Below are 14929 nucleotides of genomic sequence, written 5' to 3'. Positions count from 1 at the left end.
TAGGTGTACACCGGATGAAATATACCTAACTAGCTATCATTTTGGTTCTGTTCAGAATTTCTGTCATATAAATTAACTAAAACGAATGTTTTCCTTCCTTTTAAAACTAGATTTATTTGTGTGAAATAAACAAGGTCCACAGTTTATGTCATGTTCACAAAACTATCATATTAGGGAGTGCTGTGAGGCCAGCTTGTATTATTTACCAATTTGCCTACTAAACATTTCCTTTCACTTTCTGGGAGGCTATTTAGAAAATCATAATGGTACAGTGTGCATTTAAAACCTTTAAAATAATCTGAGTTTATTCTAGCAGAGGAATTTTTTGAAGTTTGCATACATAAAAGCTTTCTGTTTTTCTCTGTGAAGATTTTCTTGCCCAGACAGGAGCCTGCTTGACACCAGCAATGCTCGAGGACTATTTTTGTTTCATAATGATACCGGACAGAGATATTCTGATGTCTTGGGGTGTGGCACTAAGAAATCTTATCTTCTGCAATGTGAACGCCGTCATTTCAGTGTGTGTATATAAGGTGGAATAGTTGTGCAGGAGCAGCAGTGGCTGCTAGGACAAAAAAAAACATTTTGATCTGTTTGACTCTTTCTGTATTTCTTTTCTCCTCTAATGTCCTGTCTATCTTTCTTGGCATTTTTGCAATGTTTTAATAGAAAATCTGCCCCTATCTCTGTGGTTAGGCTTGTCTTTAGTATTTAAAAATTAGCTACTTAGCCAAGTATCTGTCTTAGATAAAGTAAAGTAGCTGCCCCTACCATCTACTCTCCTTTTCCTTTGACTTTGAAGTTACTCCTTTACTGCTGCTTCTGTGTTTGTCATTTTTTCAACCCCTCAGCCTGTCAAGTACATTTAGGCTTAATTGAGTTGCTTAAGAGTAAAAAAAAAAAAAAAAAAATTTCAATCAAATGTCCAGTGTCACATTGCTGTTTGTGTTTCCTAAAAGGCTCGGTGCAGTCCCTTTGGGCTGATGCTAAATCCTATAGCTCCTACCTCCTGTTCCTAGCTCCTATCCCTTTACCATTTATTGGGATCTACATAACACTATCCAGGTTAGGAGGAGCTCTGGACCGCTCTTATGAATTCAGACAACCTTCAGCCTTAGACGTCATCACGTATGACGTATTAAGTATAATGCACTTGGATGATGTTGGTCAAATTGGGACTACAGCCTCCCAGAAAAGAACTACAAAAGTTACACAAATGCTGCAAACAGTTGCAGCTCTCCATTATGAAACCCCAAACATTTAAAGGTGCATACACATGTGTGTTTCACAGAGTGCATATAACAAAACAATGTATTTTTGTTCAGCTCTGTGGGCTGGGCTGTTTCTATACATCTTGTCACCCAAATGATTGTGTAAAATAAGTATTTGAACACCCTGCTAATTTGCATGTTATCCCACTAAGAAATAATGGAGTGGTCTGAAATTGTCATCGTACAGTATGTGCCTGTCCACTGTGACAGAATTTGTCTAAACAAATCCAGAAATTAAAATGTATGATTTTTTAGCTATTTATTTGTATGATACACCTGCATGAAGTGTGATCTGTATTTAACTAAACTAAGATGTGTAGTTCTGAGCTGCCACCAATCAGCACTCTTCCTCTGTAGGTTAACATCCTCCCACAATTTCTGTAATTGCTTCCCCTGACTTTCTTGTGAATGTTATTATTTTAGCATTTTTTTTTTTTTTTTTGGTCAGAATATATGGTATGGAATTATTTTTTTCTTTATTTTTATTTTTTTGTGTATTTAATAAATGTAAAAAAAAAGTGAACAGTGAAAAAATTATCTGAGAGAGGAAAAAGGTTTTTTAGCTTTATTTTACTTTCAAAATTATATTTCTTCTCCTCAAATTCGGTACCCTTAAATAAAGTCTTTTTTTCTGACTATATAGAATAAGAACATTTTCCTTTAACTTTCCAATTTTACACAACTTTCTTTTAGTGTCTATCAAACACAATATTTTCTTTAGGAAATTTTATTTTTCATAGAGTACACCGATTTATCGGGAGGCATAACGTTTGGCCTCAATTTTCTGAATTTTGGCCGACACATATGTGAAACCAATCTTTTCCACCTATCTGATCTATATCTGTAAAGGTCTAAAAAACAACCAATGCCTTAAACTATACTTATATACTTACTTATATTTACTATATTTGAGCAGCTATTTCCGAATCTTTTTATTGTTTAACAGGTAATGATTCATGTTTTTTTTTTTCAGAAAGAAAAGATTTAAGTATCTTATGTAAGTTGATCTTTTTTTGACAATGTCCATTTTTAAAATAAATCTGTACCGGTCAGAATCGGGAACACCATGACAGGCTTTTTTTAAAGATCAGGTGATCAGTAATCGGTGTATCCCTTATTTTTGATGTAGCACACCTGATCAGCCTACTAATAGCCCACAGTTTAAGTTTAAAACGTGTCTTTGATGTTGACTGATCCATATGATGTCTGATTTTATCCAACATGATAAGATCTGAAAAATGTACAGGTGGAAAAATGATCTTCCTGCAATGTAGCAAGGCTGATACATTTTGCTTCCTGGAGTCAGATTCCCCCTCTGAATTGTACACATACATTAACCATCTGAGGCTCACTCCTGTGGTCTAAGCTGGGCTAAATAAAGCAGGGCCTAAATGTGGGTAGGGGGGCAGGAGTTCAGGTCAAAGGCAATGTGAAACCATAAACCAGAATTGTATCTGTGTTTACTTGAATATTTGTCGACAGGCTGGCTGCCTCTTTATGGAAATACGAGAATGGAGAACATTTTATACGACTCAGTTTCTCCCAGGAGACCATGAGTTTGATGATTAGGCCTTTTTTTAGTTTACTCTGAGACAGATTAATATAATACACAGCAGGTTTGCTGTCCAACACTAAATATTACTGTGTCCTTAAAAAAATCAAATATAATCAGATTGATTGGTCAGATTAGAGCTGTAATGTGAAACCAAGAGGCACAATCAGCCAAAAGTATATTTATTTCAAGCACATTTCATATAACAGCTGTTGACTGTAGTGTCTCATTAACCTTTGCAGCATGCTTTTTGTTAAGGAAATTACACCTTTGCTAGAAGCTGGGCTCTAGGTTCACTATTAACAATACTAAGCAATAAAAATGTGTTTTTATGCATAGTGTTTAAATGCATTTAATACATTTAAACACTATTTACAGCCCCTTCGGGTTATAGAAGTTGCACTGCTCTGTAAAGGATGAGCGATTTGAACTGTCAGAAGAGCAAATCGGCAAAGTTTTACTGCAGATATCACTATGAGTAGAAGCATGGTAGCCATACTAGTTTTTAAGATTTGGTGTTTTGGACAATGTGTGTGTAATTTTGCTGCATGAAACTTGAAAATAATTCATTTGAGGGTTTAAATCAACAACAAACTTAAAAAATATATGAAATTCTTATGAGTAAAAGTTAGTTTTCTCTGGAATTTATTCAACTCAACTAATAAGCAAATTTTAGGTCCCAATACATTGTTATTGTAATCGGCTGATCATTATACTATGAAGAGCCAACAGTCCTAGAAATTCAAAAATAGATTATAAAAATACGGTATTAGAGTGGCGACCTGTTCCAACCAGCCTGAGTGGATGGGTCCAGACATGCAACCATACATGGGTGAATGAATGGTGGTTAAAATCTGTATATTAATTTAAATAAACTTAAGAATAATTTCAATAAAATAAACAAACATGTTAAATAGTATTGTACAGTGTCTGAATAATTTAATGCATCCAGCATATTGTCACTAAATCTGTAAATCAGACATAAGTATTTAGATCAATTATATATTATAACAATGTTTTTTATTCCCCATATTGCCAGAGCTTTGTGAATTTATCTTAAACGATTAATAAACAATAAGATCTGATGAACTAAGTAATCAATTTCATGATATGCAATTTTTTTTTAGTTTTTTTGTATATATTTAATGAAATTAAATGAATTTTATTTAACATACAATAAAATACCATTCTAAAATTGAAGAAGTTATTTACAAATTTATTTTCCTAAATATTTGAACACAAAGATTGAATATTTTTGGGTTTTTTTTTGCACGTATATTCAAATTATTAAAATGACCAGATATGTAATTATTCAATTCCTGTACCACTGTTTATAGTGTTTAGATAATGCTTTTTACTATTGTTTTTTGCTTTTTAATGGATGCTCCTTTTAAATCTGTAACTCCAAAAAAAAAAATAATAATTCTAAAAGTTGATAGCAGAACTTCTGTAAAACAGTTAATTTGAATATTAGTTTGGTAACTTTGTTATTAATAACTTTGTTGTTGTAATGGATGCATTGCTGTGCCTGTGTGATGATCTCAGCGAAGAAACCAATTAAAGCAACACTCCTGTTTTGTTTTTCAGGTTATATTGAGAAAATCCTGCTGATTCTGTTTTTTTGTTTATTTATTTTGTTTTGTTTTTTTCAGAACCTTGATTCTGTGGAAGGATCAATCCATAACCTCCTTTCTTCATTGTACCCCCCCTATGAAGCCACCGCCCCTACTCTCCTCAGTCAGCTCTTCCAGATCATTGACAGCCGCTATCAGAAAGACGCCCTGCGCTGTTTTCTGGACTTCCTGGTACCAGCCAAGCACATTTTAGATACCGTGCAGCAGGCTGCATGTGTAAGTTATTTATAGATTGTCTGACTGTCTAAACAGGATTTTTTATCATTTAAATTGTCTACATTTCTGATATCATATCATCTATTCCTTTTTCAGGCTCAATACTCTAATGTGCTCTTCCTCTGTGAGGGATGGCCTCTTTGTTTACGTGACCAAGTTGTCATCCAGCTTGCTCCGATTGATCCCTCCGTTCTTCAGCCAGGCGACTTTTACCTTCAGGTGACTCCGTTCTGTGACCAATCAGCTCGTATTGTGGTTTGCAGTCTGCTGAAGGAGGAGGGACTTACTCTGGAGGTCGTGGAGGAGACCCCAGTTCCTGAGACGTCCTATCCTTGTATATTCAGCTCTGGCTGGCTGGATGAGTTTAACCAGGACTGCCAGGGGACGCCTCTTAGACATTGCCTGGTCGCCACAGAGCGAGGCGTTGTGAGGTTGCCATGGGAACGGGTGGCCGTGCCTGATTTTGTAGAGCTGGCACGTTGTGCTGGGAGTAGTATGGCCTCTGCTGCTCCATCACATTCACCTTTAAGTTCTCCACTTCCTAAACCTCCACCTCTTCCTACTAATTTCTTCCCTCTTTCCTCCTCAAAGAAACCTGGGCCAGGACATATTCCTGTGACTATTCAGGATTCCGTTTCAACTTCTGCCCCACATCCAGCCGCCCTCTCTGTGGAGACTAGGATATGTCCTGCAAAGCATGGCATCGCTGTGTCACTTTGTCTGGTGGATACTAGATCTGGTTCTTCATCACAGCTGGTAAAAGTGAAAGAAACTGAAACAGAGCACAGGCCAATAGGCTGGGTGTCCCCGAATACATGGGACAGTCGCATTACTGGAATAAATCAAAACCCAGCCGCTAAAGCAGAAAAATCTAACCATTCCGATGGTAATATAACTGACTTTAAAGGTGTGAATAAAGGTATTAAAGTTCCTGGAAATACACTGCAAGATAAGCAGAAAACCTCTAATGCTCACAGTATGAGCAGAAATGAGCCAGCACCTGTTGCAACAGGGGACTATATTGATATACTGCAGGCCAAAATGCTTTTTGATAAAGAGCCATCTCTGACTGAAGAACAGCAAAGCGCACAAATACAACCCAAAATACACAGAAATCTGAGTTGGAAAAATCAGCAAATTGTGCATCCACCATTCAGCAAACATTCAGAACATAACTCACAGACAATTTTACAAGATATGTCTGGAGATGGACCTCTATTTGTTCAGCATCATTCCCCTAAACAACCAACTTTTTCCAACTCCTCAGACTCCCCTCAGTGTGCCCGCACTGTGCGCTTTGCAGAGAAGCCCTGCACCCCATGCATGGCAAGACGGCAAGGTGGGAAAGTCGGCAAGGCTCAAGAGCTGAGATGTCGATACAGAGACTCATACCAGGCTGCCCTACAGAACCCTGTCACGTTTGGAGCTGAGAATAACAGAGGGAATATGTCAGTGCTGCTGGAAGAGGGCACTGATAGCTCACAGCGTGGTGACAAACTGGGTCCGCTAAAGGTAGAGGATCCAAGAAGGGAGCCTCAAGATGCAAGGTGTGATCCTGGAACATATACTCAGTCTCCTCCACAAGTAGGTGAAAACATCTGTGAGGAGTCAGGAGAAATGAACTGTCCTCCATGCAGAAAACCAACAGAAATACATATGCCCCCCAATGCTGCTGGCAGGATACAGTCTGATAAATCTCATGGATGTTTACACAATGTGAGCACAGCAAATCCTGTATCAGGAGTAGGAACACATACTAGGAATGTCCCCTCAAACGTTAATGGTCCTGGGTACTCAGGTGACTCCAATAAACAGAATAGATCAACATTATGTTCCACTGAGAAACCTTCCAATCATCATGAAAGTCTCCAAAGCAGAACCGGTTTGACGGCTAGGTCTCCAAACATTAAGCCTGCTGCAACACCCCAACACAGACGAGACACCCACTCAGACAGAAGATGCTCGTCTCTCTCCACAGCGGTGGTGGACACCTCAGAAAAGTGTGAACTGATCATTGTTGAAGGGAAAAATGTCAGGAGAAAAGAAAACTCTGATTCTCAAGCAGAGATTCCACAACTGCATGTAGTCAAGTGTAAAAACAGCACCGCCTTCAGACTGGTTTCACCCAAGATCAGCAGAAAGAAAAGCGACACTCCAGGTAAAGAGCTCGCCGCTCCCTGTTTATCATCACATATATTTGCATTTTATTTAAGCATAAATTAAAAATAAAACTTTCTGCAGTTGTGGAGCAGCTTGGCACCAAAAGGATTGATGATCCTGAAACAAAGAACCTGCCCCAGAGGAATCCGTCATCCTTGGCAGAAACAAACCGGACTTCTCAGCAAGTGTCTGTTCTTACCAGACCAGACCACCTCCCTCTGGGCTCACCGGACCCCAGAGCCCATCCTGTTTATTTAGGGCTAGCCTTTCTCACAGGTATTTATTCAGACATAAAATATTGCTTCTAAGTGAATATGTTTTTTCAGCACCACTCCAGAGGTGATAAACCAGCTTTCTTGTAAAGTGAAAACCAGATTTGTTGCATGTAGTTTAGAGGATAAGAAGCCGAAAACAAAAGTTTAATAAAACCTCTAGAGGTCTGTCAGCTGGTTTCCATGGATCCTGACCAGACCATTTCACTCATCTTCTATATTCTTTCTCCACCCCAGGCTGCAGAGACAGGGCAGGCAGAGCAATAATTGAACTCTATGGTCACCATCCCGGGTGGGAGTCAACAGTAACGAGCCACGAGATCTTCCAGATGCTGCTCTACTTCTATTCCATCACCAGGTGGGGAAACTCAAATATAACCAAGCTTTGAACTGCTTTGACACTTCTGTTGTTGTAAAATGTTTAGTTGTTTTTTTTTTTTTTTCTGAAGAGGCATAAGCTATCTATTATGTGTTTTATTATTTGGGACAAATTAAATGTATAGTGGAGGATGTTCTTTTTCTGGATGGATCATCAAAATAAGTGGTCCTCCTAATTGTCAATCATTCTGGTGATATGTTTATATATATGCTCGTCCACTTTTTTACTTACCAGTGCTGAGTCTGACATAGTGAAAAATTGCAAATCTTCTTTTGGAATGTAAGCCTGTATGAGCGATGGAAACAGCAACTTTTAAACAAAAGCGTGCACAAGGAGAAATGGGCTCGTGCATGCTCTCACACACGTTTAATAGGCGTTCCCTCTTGGGAGCGGGTACAGGTTTGTGAAGGTGCGTTTTCTTTTTTAAGTGGAGAGGGTGGGTCTTTTAAAAAATTCACAAAAATCCTCTACTATACCTTTAAAGGCACTTGAGAAAAAATCATAGTTTTGTGTTTTTTTGGATAAGGACCAAAGAGAACGAGCAATTCATATACGAAAAAAAACCACACGTATTATGTTCTTGAAGAAAAACCTTGTTGCCTACTTGAATTTAACCTTCTATAATTATCAGTCATTATTATTCGATTTAGCTGATTGCAAGGTTTTAAACCCTCTGACTTGGCCTTATCTCCGAAGCTTATAGTAGATTTTGTAATACTAAAATACAGGTTAAGATATACATAAAGGTCATCAGTCTATAAGAAAGAAGGGTTTTTTGCTGTAGTGCCAGTATTTTTTTTTCCATTATTAAAAAATGGTAAAATGAATAATCTGCACACCTTTTCTAATCAAATGTAAATAATAAAAAAACAGACAATTGATCCCCAAACTAATACTACTTTTATTTTTATTTTTTTATCTTTGAGAGAAAAAAAACTTGGTTACATCAAAACAATTTACAATCAAATTTATCGAGAATCTAATTTATTTTTGGGCTTCTCCATAGATTTTAAGAGGACTTCTTGTAGAGTATCGGTATCGTTCCAAAAGCACCTATGTTTGTTTCTGTCTGCAGGAAGGAGGTCAGAGAAGCCGGGATGAGATTGATATTTGATGCAAGAAGGAAGAATCCTCAACCTCAGTTCTACAAGGCTTTGATGGCTCTTCATGTAAGAAGCATATTTCAGTAGGATTTTGCAGACTTGTCTTAACAGCCAACTGTATGTTTACTTTGTAAAATAGGGCTTTTATTTGCAGATAAAAACTGATAACATTAGACACATTAGACATGGCTGGTGTGGCAGTCTCACAGTACGATAACCAAGAGTAAAAAGACCAGTTTCTTGCTTTATAGCAGAAACATAAAATATGATTTAATTATCTAAAATAGAAAGGATAATATTCAGAATAAGGATCTTTAAAATTCTGCATTGATCAATTATTTGCTTTTCTTCTGTTCTTGAAAAAAATGCATAACAAACAACTTTTTTGTTTTTTCACTTGTTTGTTTTGTTTTATGAATAGCTGTTTGCTTTTCTGTGCTCTAGAACTGAGGTCTTTAAATGTTTCCAGTTTGGCACCTCTTTATTAATGCAGAGGCTGTGCAAGAACCACCTCCATGTCAGGCAATAGCGCACAGAAAACAGTGGAATCGGAAACATAAGGAAAAAAAACCTTGACATCAGTATACAGGTTAGGGTTTGGGCATAAACAATGGAGCACAGATCCTAATTATATCCCCAAATACTGTAGGTCAAAAAGTGTGTTATGGTCATGCTTGACATTTTCTTTTGGTCATAATGGATTTCGATACCATAGAAAATTTGTGGGTAGTGCGGGAAAATCAGTATCTGGAAAATCAGTCATCTGGGCAGGAAAAGGTAAACGCTATTAGTTCTTTGGGATGCTGACAGTGGAGCATCCTGGAACAACAAAGAAGTGAAGCTGCTTCCCATACTTCAATACAAATCCTCTAAAAGCACTGCCATGAATATAAAGTGCAGTCAAAATATCTAAATGAAGTGGCAATCTGCATAATGTAGCTGCATTATTTTAGGAAAACTTGCTGAAATATCCTATCATGTATATCTTTACCACTGAAACAAATGGAGATATAATGCAGACTGAATCCGCCATCTTTACTCAGGGTTTGGACTGGATTATAATGAACCACAAGCCAAATGCAAGGGATGTAAAATCTTTAGCAGATATTAAATGCATATAAAAATGCTGGTTAAAGTGAGACATTCATGCTTTTGAAAAAGTGAAACAAAAAGATGATGTCTTTAGCTAACAATAAAGGAAAAATAAATTTACTAAACATACATTTATTCACATGAATAATAGATGAAAAGGAATAATATTCTAGTCCTTTTCTATCGCCATTTATCCTGTTTTAAATGTAACCAAAAATTACAAAGTCAGTTTGCAAGCCTGGGTATGGAGGAGGCAGAGGCATGGTCTGGGCTCATTCACACAGCCCTACCCACCTCTACCTCTCTACCTCTCCCTGGAGGACACCCTCCTCCAAACTCTGCTCTAGAGAGTAACAACTACAGCATTTAGTCATTTACCTGCTTTAGAGACATGAGGCTAACCGTTAATCCTTCTCAGCAAAGCTTGTAAGGAAAAGGTACCCATTTCTCTGGCCTTATGACAGAAGGCCTACAAACCATAGTAGCAGCGGGATGCAAATTTTTGTTTTAAAATTTTTTTTTAAACCTATGAACTAGAATGATGTCAGATAATCATCTACAATTATTTGTGTACTCTGAAGCACAGAAAATGGACAAAACATAACAAATTTTACTGTAATGAAAGATGGGGTTTTGTTATGTATTTTAGTCTGTTAAAAAGCTGTAACTTGTTTTAACTGGATGCAGGAGTGGTCACCCCGTGCCGTGAATTCTTTGGTTCTGCTAGTCGACAAAGAGAGCAACTTTCAGCCAGAGAGATGTCCTGGAATCCAGGTTAATGGCTTTCACTCATAAAAACAAATAGCATGTTTTTCATGTTGAATGTGAGCATTCGGATTAGTTTTTATGAGCCTTGTTGGTCTTAACGGTAACACACACAAGAAAGAAGAGATAAAGTGATTTAACTGGCAATTTAAAAAGCCCTTATTTTAAGATATTCCCTTAAATTGAACATAATATTCTATAATATTGATGCAGACGGATTCAGTAACATCAATGAAAGGATTGGTCAAGCTGGCGGAGACCAATCAGCTGAGCTCTGCTCTGGATGGCACAGCTCATGGCTACTGTGACTGGCTTGAGCTGCACCAGGTGAGAATCTTTCATCCTTTTGTTTTTTGTTTTTTTTGCTTCTGTTTAGTTTTGCTTAACTCAGGCTTCCTATTCAGCCTTAGTTTGGAAAAGTAGAGCATTTTATTGTGAAAAATGTGACCAGAAAAATGTTTTATTCTCCTAACTTATTTTTTTCATATATTTTGTAAAAGAAACAGGCATCTAACATTTGCCTATAAAGGCAGTAGTTTTCCATTCATTTATATTATTTTGATATCCTTTATCTTTGATTTCCTTAACCTAACCTGACTTTGATTTGAAAATTTTACTCATCTGGACTTTGGTTTGTGATGTTCTATTTCTATTTACAAAGAACTAAAAATAAATTACTAATAGTGCGTTTAAAATTTTTGATTTTTGATTGAAGTTACTCCATTTGCCAGTAAAACAGTTAATTACTTCTATGTTGCTCTCCAAAAAATGAAAAACAACTTCAGTATGTTGTTTCATTAATTTAAGCAGTTTCAAAAAGAGATAACGGAATCTTAAATATTCAAAATGCTTTCGAAATAAATGGAACAAAATCCTGGAACCTCATTCATGCTTGTCCAAATCTTTGATTTTCAGAGACTTTTCCCGTTTGTTAACAATCTCCATGAAGCTGCTAGCTTACTGCTGAGAGCCATCAGAAAGTTAGAAGAGCTGCAGATGACAGAGACTGTGCAGGTGGTTTTATTCAATCTTTCTTTGCAAACATTTTTGCAGTTGATGTAATTCAGTCATGAGGGATAAGTCAGTGTTAGAAACCCGTTTTATATCTTCTGTCAAAAAGGCTGTGCAGCAATGCATGATGGACCAGAGGACTCTGATGAGGGACGTCTTGGAGGACAGTCGGTTGGTCAGCCTGCAGAGGGAGGGCGGGGCCATCCTGGCTAGGCTGCGGAAGGAGAGTGACTTGAAGTACCCTCACTGTGAGGACCTCAGGTACCCAACAGAAATCATCTTCTCGCTTTTACCTTGTACAGAAAAATCTAGATTCCAGTTCAAGGTATCACCTTCTTCAACAGGTTTTTCAGTCACCACTGGCCTTTCTTCATTTTTATTTTAAAGTTGAACAAAGCTGAGTGTTAGACGTGGATCTTAAAGTTTCCTGAAAGGTTCTCTCTAGAGCTGGTGTTAATTAATCTTTGTGTCCTTCATACAGTGATGCAGTTGACTCAGTAACCAGTTTGTACAACTATGTGGAGGAGCAGGCTCACATCCTTGTGCAGAGGACGAATGCATCATTGGAACACCTGGAATACCTGCTGCAGCTCAGGGAAATGGAGGGACACTTCAAGCAGGTATTTCATGTGTTCTTATGTTATAATAGAAGTGTAAGCTCAGTTAAAATTTAGGGTTGGCTACAGTATAACCAATGGCGGCACAGTGGATAGCACTGCTGCCTTGCAGCAAGAAGGTTCTGGGTTTGATTCCTGGTCCGGGGTCTTTCTGCAAGGAGTTTGCATGTTTTCCATGAGAATGCATGGGTTTTCTCCAGGTACTCCGGCTTCCTCCCAAAGTCCAGAAACATGACTATTAGGTTAATTGGCTTTTCTAAATCCTCTTTAGGTGTGAGTGTGCATGGTTGCTTGTTTCTGTGTTGCCCTGCGATGGACTGGTGACCTGCCCAGGGTGTACCTTGCCTCTCGCCCATAGACAAATTGAGATAGGCACCAGCACCCCTTGCAACCCCAGCTGGTATAAAGCGTGACAGAAGATAGATGGATGGATGGAAATAACCAATATACTATAGGCCCAAATATTTGCATACCTTCCCTATAACAGGTCAAAAATACACATCTTCACCTCATCTTTTGTTCACCTATAGACACACTTTTGGCATATATCTGGCATGATATTCACTTAGATGAGTTTCCTGCAGTTAGCACAGATTTTAAACATAGCCTTCAAAAAATAAGTTCTTTTTTACACTTTTACAGGACGCACTTAAACTTTGTTTTAGCAGCATTAGTGTAAGTTAGATGTAATAATGATAAAAATAGTAAAAACTGAATCCCTAAATCAGATTTAAAGAAAATGGATTAAAACATTGACTTATTAAGCAACAATGACAACAATGGATGAGTGAAGAAAAGGGTTTTTTAACCTGATAGCATCAGTGAAACGTATTGCTGGAGCCTGCCTGCTCTTGGGGTTTTCCTTTCTGCTGTCAAATTTTCTGGATAATGGTGTAAATCAAGAAAGAATACTGCTTCTAGTCTTGCACCGATACCAGTATCGGTCGAGGCCCCGATCCAGCACTAAAATAGTGGTATCTGTATTGGCGAATACCAACAAATAGGGCACCGGTACCATTTTGAGAGCCAAAACTTTATTCAACTATTGTCACCCCTTCCAGGTAGGCAATAAAGAGTTCTACTGGATTCACTTTGTGTTAGTTTTTTTCCTGCTTCACAAAGGTAGGCAGCAGCTGGAAAAAGCCACGATGGCTATTATTTTAAATCCAAGTAGCATGCAGTTCTTCATATAAAGACATGCAAACATCAATTTCAAACAGATGGTATCGGTATGGTATCTGTAATTAATTAGTTAATTAAACATATTATAAAAGTAAAGACATGTTTGGATATGTTTAGATTTTCCAGAAACATAATAATCCCAAAGACCATCTGAGTTTTTAGAAGCCCGGACACGTCTGGAAGCCAGCTCTCTAACTCAGCTCTACTAACTCTGATTGAAAATCTATAGGGTGTTGATTGCTAAAATACATGCAGTTAATTTGGACCAAATATTAGCTTGGTGTGTTTTCACATATTTATTCATTTATTGTATTTTATTACTCTGTGTATTATTACAAAATAAATGAATTACTGACCTTAAAATATTTTCTTTTGAACAACCTGCTCTGCAGATTCAGCAGTGGTTTAGTGTGGAGGGAGAGCGCCACCTGCTGGAGGCCAAATCCGTTGAGGAATCTGGAGACAGAATGGAGCAGATCCTCAACAGCTTCACTGGTTTCCTGATTGAAGCCAATGTGAGCTTAAATTTGCTGCCCTTGTGATTCCTGATTGCCAGCCTCACTGAATCACTCCCTCCTTCCTCCTCCAGGACCGCAGACACCATGCCATGTCCTTAGTGTCAGAGGCAGACAAACTCCAGCAGAGGGGACTGTCCTACCCAGAGACAGAGGCCTTCAGGATTCTCATCAGCACCTTTAAATCAGACTTGGAGGATTTCTTGTGCAGGGCGGAAGCATGTGGCAGAGAGCTCCAGATTATGGTCAACCTGTGTGATTTTTGTGAGCAGGTGAGATTTAGAAGAGTAGCATTTGATTTAGGGTAAGGCATGTATATTCTGCAAAACTGAAAAATCACTTTGAGTGATTTTTTATTTTTCAAACAGGCTGTGGAGCTAGCTGACGAATGCACTGGTTATCTGAACCTTACTAAAGTCAGAAATCAGACAATACAAGCACCAGAAAGTACCCCATGGATCAGTCAAATAAATACCCAACTGCTACAGAACCACAGCAAAGACCCCTGCCTGAACTCCACACCTCTCAGCCCCTCAGATCTCCAGGCTTCTCCTGACAGACTTATTCTACAGTCTTTTAAAGAAAGGTTCCTACACTTCAGCCCAGAGAAATTCCAAGAAGTCAAGGTCCAGGCCAGCTCCTTGCAGGGCTCCCGAGGGATGCATGTTTGGAATGCTGCCTGGCTGAGATGTTATGAGGCTCAGCAGCAGCTTCAGGAGAGGATGCTGGAGCAGGAGGACGTTTGCCACCATTGTGCAGATCCCAACAGCAGCTGTGAGGGTCATTTTGTAGATGTAGTGAGCACCAATGTTCAGACAGCATCTCCTGGGGGACAGAGGTTGGTGGTGCAGTCGACCACTGTACCTCAGCATCCTCACCAAGAGGGGATGTCATCAGGTTCAGTGGATTTGGGTAAAATCATCAAACCACAAGATAACATTGATGCAGCAGGAACAAACTTAGAGCCAAAGACCTCCCAGCAGTCACCTCACAGGTAATTAATTTTCTGTTGATTCTGGGACTTTTCATAATTGTCAAAAATACTTTTTTTTATTTTCATTACTGCTTTTGGGGTTATTTCAACTTATCTTTAAACAATTTTTTTGTTTAAGATTAAATACGCAAATCCTTTAAACAAGTATCCATAACCTGATAGGTGT

General features: G+C 38.2%; 1 protein-coding gene across 1 annotated transcript in view; it reads left to right on the top strand.

Moving 5' to 3' along the window:
- LOC107086651 overlaps positions 1 to 14929 on the top strand; it is a 44388-nt gene that overhangs the window by 18149 nt on the left and 11310 nt on the right. Inside the window, exons 3-15 of the mRNA XM_015377740.1 lie at positions 4540 to 4673; positions 4770 to 6831; positions 6915 to 7109; positions 7343 to 7463; positions 8560 to 8653; positions 10367 to 10453; positions 10658 to 10771; positions 11360 to 11458; positions 11565 to 11716; positions 11937 to 12075; positions 13647 to 13769; positions 13844 to 14041; positions 14138 to 14763. Coding sequence (XP_015233226.1) covers positions 4540 to 4673; positions 4770 to 6831; positions 6915 to 7109; positions 7343 to 7463; positions 8560 to 8653; positions 10367 to 10453; positions 10658 to 10771; positions 11360 to 11458; positions 11565 to 11716; positions 11937 to 12075; positions 13647 to 13769; positions 13844 to 14041; positions 14138 to 14763 — 4144 coding nt within the window. The remainder of the gene's footprint in view (positions 1 to 4539; positions 4674 to 4769; positions 6832 to 6914; positions 7110 to 7342; positions 7464 to 8559; positions 8654 to 10366; positions 10454 to 10657; positions 10772 to 11359; positions 11459 to 11564; positions 11717 to 11936; positions 12076 to 13646; positions 13770 to 13843; positions 14042 to 14137; positions 14764 to 14929) is intronic.

This window comes from Cyprinodon variegatus, unplaced genomic scaffold (assembly GCF_000732505.1).
Source record: "Cyprinodon variegatus isolate N-32 unplaced genomic scaffold, C_variegatus-1.0 Scaffold158, whole genome shotgun sequence".
NCBI lineage: Eukaryota > Metazoa > Chordata > Actinopteri > Cyprinodontiformes > Cyprinodontidae > Cyprinodon > Cyprinodon variegatus.
This window is presented reverse-complemented; position numbering and strand designations above follow the sequence as displayed.